Source organism: Mercurialis annua, linkage group LG8 (assembly GCF_937616625.2).
Source record: "Mercurialis annua linkage group LG8, ddMerAnnu1.2, whole genome shotgun sequence".
NCBI lineage: Eukaryota > Viridiplantae > Streptophyta > Magnoliopsida > Malpighiales > Euphorbiaceae > Mercurialis > Mercurialis annua.
Window position 1 is genome coordinate 12,696,017 of NC_065577.1, and position 6,549 is coordinate 12,702,565.

General features: G+C 36.6%; 1 protein-coding gene across 1 annotated transcript; it reads left to right on the plus strand.

The window, feature by feature from the left end:
* The first annotated feature begins 1,603 nt into the window (after positions 1-1,603).
* LOC126661649 (uncharacterized) lies at positions 1,604-2,716 on the plus strand. The gene is made up of 3 exons (XM_050355502.1): positions 1,604-1,959; positions 2,026-2,317; positions 2,420-2,716. The coding sequence occupies exons 1-3, from the start codon at positions 1,604-1,606 to the stop codon at positions 2,714-2,716; spliced, it is 945 nt and encodes a 314-aa protein (XP_050211459.1).
* Positions 2,717-6,549: the final 3,833 nt, after the last annotated feature.

A 6,549-nucleotide genomic window follows, 5' to 3' on the forward strand; every position in this document is an offset into this window, starting at 1 on the left:
TGGCCACAGTTCATAACCCGGCGGTTCACGTTCGGAACCGCCTGGTCGCGGTTCAAGAAAAAGTGGAACCGGCCGGAACCGCCTAAAAGACGATTCCATGATGGTTCAGAACCCGACGGTTCTGGTTCCGATTTAGGACGGTTTAGAAAAAAAATTGAAAATAAAATTAAAATTTAATTACTGATAACGTAGCACATCTAGTAGGGACGAAGCAACCTCGCCAGTAACGAACATCGCTAAGTCAAGCATTTCACCGACCTGATGACAACGTCCGACCTTCTCAAAATCATAGATCACACGACTTGGGGGGTCACCGGATCGATGGGCATCCGAACATTCAAGGCCGATAAGGTCGGACCAAGGATTATATCCGGGCTCCGGGTTATATTCGCCTCAAACCCGATCCGAGCTCCAAGTTCATAGACCCGAAAGATCGGACCATGTGACCCGAGTTTCGAGACATTCTCAAATACCAAAACCATGATAACTTGGTCCCCAAGTTATCCGGGCTTCAAGGTTTGACCGGGCTCCGAGGTCCTGCCCAAGAGCACACGCTCGTGTACCAGATCCTGGGACCACAGAAGATCTTCTGACAGGTACGTGAGGAATGTTCCCTCTGACACACCTAACAAACCGCGCCTCCCGCAGGGATATTCTGCCACGTCGGCATAACTGATTTCTGGGACCGCATGGCTCACAGCCTGCCAGCAAGGCAGGTTTGTCCTTAAACCCTAACTATAAATAGAGGGTTTAAGAACAAACCCTAGGTAACTTCTTTTCTCTATTCTCAGAATTACTCTTTCTCTTCTTATTCTTCCCCTACTTCAAATACTTACTTGAACGTCGGAGTGAACGTCCGGTGACCCCCACCGGAGTTCCTTCTGACCTCTGTTCTGTTTGTGGTGTGCAGGCTGATAGAAGCTCGGATTCCAGTTAGTGATTTATCAATTACTAAAAAATGTAATTTAACAATAAAATAACTCACGGAGATAGTATTACAAGAAAATAAAGAATTTTTTTTAAAAAGATAAATATTAACCAAAAATTTAACTAAAATAAATATAACATATAATTTATTGCAAAAATATATATATTATATGATAAAGATAAAATATATATTTTAAATATATAATATATATTTTTTATCAACGGGTTCGACCCTTAAACCGCCAGTTTTGACCCAGAACCGCCGGTTCACGGTTCAACAAATTTGGAATCGGCCCGGAACCGCTCTTTCTACGTTTCCGGGCCGATTTTAGTCCGGTTTCGGGGTTGATCGGTTTCGGGCCGAGTTTGACCGGGCCGGTTCTGGGCCAGTTCACGGGCTGACCCGACCCATGGCCAGCTCTATCCCAAAGCGCTTTTATGTCGGGCCGACTAATAATAGATAATGCTATGATTGCGTTTGAGCTTTTCCGTTCTATGGCTAAGCGCTCCCAGGAAAGAGCGGTTTCGGTCGTGCTCAAACTAGATATGAGCAAAGCATCCGACAGAATTGAGTGGGGTTTCATCGAATAGGTCATGGAGAAAATGAACTTTCCCGCCCATTTTACTAAGCTCATTATGGTTTGTATATCGATGGCCTCGTTCATGTGTTTGATTAATGGTGCGCCTGTTGGATTTATTCACCCTCAGCGAGGTCTACGATAAGGCGATCCCTTATCTCCGTACCTCTTTCTTCTATGCTCAGAGGGGTTCTGTTTGTTTATTAGACGTGGTGTTCAGAATAGGGTCATATCGGGTGGGAGAATTTGTACATGAGGTCCTCGCATTAGTCATCTTCTATTCGCCAATGAAAGTGTTCTGTTTAATAAAATCTGCGATATTCTTCAGCGCAAGCATTCCCCAAGATAACAAAGGTGCGATGGAAGAGTTGTTGGGGTTCCGAATGGTGAATCAGTTTAAGAAGTATCTTGGTATGCCTACGCTAATTGATTGCTCTAACAAGCCCATTTTTGTGTTACTGCACGACTATCTTTATAAAAGGATCCTAGGATGTTACTGAACGACTATCTTTATGGGCAGAGAAGTCCTTATCAAGTCGATAGCTCAATCAATCCCAATTTACATCATGAGTTGTTTTTCTCTACTGACCTTCTTCTGCAATGAGATGCGTAGCATTATTGCTAAATTTTGGTGGAGTGGAATAGACGATCAAAAGAAAATTTCATGGGTTAGTTGGAATGCTATTTGTAAGCCTAAGAAGGAGGGAGGGTTAGGCTTTCGAAATCTTTGCGCTTTCAATCTCGCAATACTCGCAAAACAAGCTTGGAAGCTCACTCAAAATCCACGGTCATTATGCGCTAGAGTTCTTAAGGCAAAGTACCATCCGAGACAGGACTTTCTACAGACGGGGAGTCGGCGTGGGTCGAGTTACTTATGGCAGAGCATCATGTAAGGGAAGCAAGTTCTTGACTAGGGTATTGCTTGGAGGATTGGGGATGGAAATTCTGTTGATGTCATGACCGATAACTTGATCACTTCAGCTAGCTACATGAAACCGGTTGGAGTGTTGAATGTCCCGGAGGGTTGCAAAGTTAATTATTTCTTGAAATCCAACGCCACCTGGAATAGAGAGAAGATTCATGCATGTTTCTTGACAGCCAATGCGTCAAACATCCTGAAAATTCCTATTAGCAGAAATCTACCTCCGGATAAGATTTTTTGGCCGCTAAACAAAAATGGTTTTTACTCGGTTAAACCTGGGTATTACTAAGTGTGCAAAGTGATTAGTCGAAACGTAGCCTCTTCCTCATCAAATTGTTTGGACAACGTGTTGTGGTCGAAAATATGGCGATGCCCGGTTCAGCCTAAGGTTAGACACTTCTTATGGAGACTCTTCGTGATACTCTCCCATGCAACGTAAAACTATCACGCAGGATTCATATGCATTCTATGTTGTGTCCGAGATGCGGAAGTGAAGACGAATCTCCTCTTCATGCTTTAAAGGAATGCGAGATAGTTAGAGGGCTGTGGCTGTTATCTCCTCTTAATCTATGTGCGGATGGCTTCTCCTATAGTAACACTACAGAGTGGCTGTCCCATATTTTCAGTTCGTCTCATTCAAATATAGATTTTGCCGCATACGAAAAATTGGAATGACCGGATAACTGCCCAAAGCACTACTAAATGGGTGTCAAACAGGAATGAAATGGAATGACTGATTGATGGATACGTGGTAATATTCCATTTCATTCCTCAACGCGTTCCACTTAACTGTTTGAACAGGGTTCTATGGTCGGTCCGCGACCCCTGGATGCCGAAGGCGTCCTTGGGGTGATCTCGTAGTTCCTACGGGGTGAAGACAATGGGGTCGGTCCATGAATTTTCCTTACTTTTGCCGCATTTCGCTACAGGGTTGAAGCGCAAAAGCCCCTCAACTCAGGCTCAAGAAAAAAAGGGGGGGAATCCATGAGATGAGTGCCCGTAAGTCGTTCCTTTAAAGAACCCGAGCTCCAGGCATTTATCATAAGCCTTTGGATAATTTGGACTGATCGTAATAATCTCGTTTTTTGAAAGCAAGAGGTTGCCGCCAGGTGTGTTATTTGGAGGAATTACGCGCCAACAGGGAAACAATTCAGCTTCTGATCGTGTTTCAAATGCCCTTAGGTCTGCTGATAAGATGGAATGGGAACCTCCTCCAGCGAATATGACCAAACTAAATATCGATGCTGCTATCTGTGTAGGGAGTCGGTTATCAGTGGCCACTGCGCTTCGTAGGAATTCAACATGAGCTGTTATCAGATAGGGAGTTAGGGTGTTGCGTGGCATAATAGACGTGGAGAATGCTGAAGCTCAAGATGTGTTATTCAGAGTTTAGGTTGCAGCAGACATTCCAGGTGAGCGTTTGATATGTGAGTGAGACTTCGTTATCAGCAGAATTCGACACCCTTCGAGCACTATCGATCCCATCCAGCTGATCGATGATGGTTTTTTGGCTGTAACGAAAGAACGAGATGTTCTCTTCAAGCAATGTTCGAAGACAGTGTAATCAAGTTGCACAAGCGCTAACTAAATGGGGTATTTTTATTAGCAAAGATTGTATCTCTAACGGGAATGTTTCTTTCTCGATAAATGAACTTATTAATTCTCTTGTTTAATTAATAAAGTTCAATCTTTTATCTAAAAAAATAATAATCATTTGACGTTCTAAATTTACCTTTATAAATTAAAAATTATAAAAGATTTTATTAATATTGTATTTTTTCTTTAAAAATGAAATTGAATACAGATTATAAAATTACTATTTTCCTATAACATTTTTCATACGATTGTCATAGGAGTATTTTTGAAAAAATTGTCTATTAATACAAACTATATTAGTTTTATAATTTTTAATTCATAAAGGAAATTTTAGACTATCAGATGAAATTTTGATATATATTATAAACCATCTAAAAGTTGAATGGAGGAAATTTGAAGAGTTCACCGAAACCAGATCAGTCGAAGTTACAAAAAAAAAACGTGGGGAAATTGCTAATCAATCTGTTGTATAGTTTGTTTGAAATTGCTGCTTAAAAATGTTTTTTACTTTTTTAAAATAACTATTATTTATTTATTTTGTGCAAACAATAATTTTAAACTTTATAACATTAATAATAATTTCTTCAAAAGATATTTTTGTTTGTCAACCGTTGAATATACCCGAAATGGCTGCCAAGAAATCGTGCATTGCCAAGATATTTTTGTTTCTTCAAAAGATATTTTAGTCTATTCCGTACCGCAACACACTAAAACAAACTGAAAATTGCACTATGCCAAATATTAAAAATAAAACTCTTTAAATTTTTTAGAAAGAAAACATAATCGTTTTTTGCACTTAAGCCCCTCAATGCTTTCAATAGTGCAAAAAAAAAATCTTTAATTGTTTTTAAAAAGCAAATAAGCCCCTCAACAGTTTTAGTTTATTTCTGCAATTTTGTCAAGAATAAGATGTATTTGCACTATTCAAAACAATGAGAGCTCAAATGACAAAAAAATAACTAAAAAATTATAAACTCTATCTAAAAAATTTGAAAAATATATTTATAACTTCTGTCTAAATAAAATAAAATAAACGTGTGGAAATATTGGCTATTCTTGTGGATTATGGTCAAACAAGGTAGAATAATTCGTGGAAACTTAATGGCACTTGCTCCCCACGTCCATTCTGAAGAATATTCTAATTTTCAAGTCACTATAAGTATAGAACCTAGTTTGTTTATTTTTTCTTCAAGCTCATAAAATATTTATCATAAATTTCACCAATATTTGTTTTACTAAAGTTCATTACTATGAGATTCCTGCTAGCTTTTATGAGTCGGGTTTTCTCATCATCATCGTCTCAAGTCTCCGACGAAAAACTACTCGAAACGAAGAAACACGAAACGGAATCGAAATCAGAAGCATCACCAAGTGCTCCCATTATAGTTTCTTACTTCCCCACAAACTCCTTTCTTCCCTGCTTGTAGTCATTTTGATAGAGATCACTTGAAGCCAATGAAGTGATCATAGCAATGAAATTATACTCAATTTTGCCTAAAGTATCTGTTTTTTTTGTTAGTCAAAGTGATGAGTAGTAGATGGTAGCAATAAAATGAGGATTTAATTAGTTGAGAAATTTTTGCTTTTTCATGAGTTGCATGTAAGCATATTAGTTGTTCAATAAAAATTGAAAAAACACAGTTAATTCTTTACATTTATTTTCTGCATTTTTAGTTTACTGCACTTTTGTGTTCTTGCTCTAATATAATATATGGGGTTTTGTTTTTAATCGAAAAATTATGAGTATATATCTCTCAACCAGCAATACCAACTAGTATTAACTATCTAGAGGCAAATGTTTTAGAGCATTAAAATGAAGATCTTGTTCAGGTCGCAATAGTTATGGGTTTTGGTTGAGAAAAAACAGGCATTAAGCTATTGTATCGAAATCGCACGAAAACAGAAATTGAAATGAGAAAAATGACATCGAAAAATACATTTTTGTCAATAAATGAAAAAATGTGAAAAAATATATAACATTAGTAGAAATATATTTAATATAGGATATTTTTCATATAAAATCATATAAAAAATTACTATTTTCCACAAACCTTCATATGAATAATATATAATTAATAAGTAAACTATTAAGAGAAAATAACAAAAAAAGTCATAAGTCACGATTCTTTTTCACCAATTACCATCTTAATTAGAGTTATTTGTTTGTTACCATTATTATATCAATTAATTATAATACCTCTTTCTTGTATTTTTATACGTCTTTTTTTTATAGTTTTATTATATATATATATATATATATATATATATATATATATATATATATATATATATATATATATATATATATATATATATATATATATATATATATATATTTAACACATCTCTAATATATATGTAATGCTCATGAAATGCATCTTTGCTCCTTTATATATACTTGATACATCTCCGTTGTATATTCAATACATCTCTGATACATAATTTATACATAATAAATACATATAGATGTAATTAATAGATACATTTTTAATACATAATTTATACATGATAAATACATTTCAAATG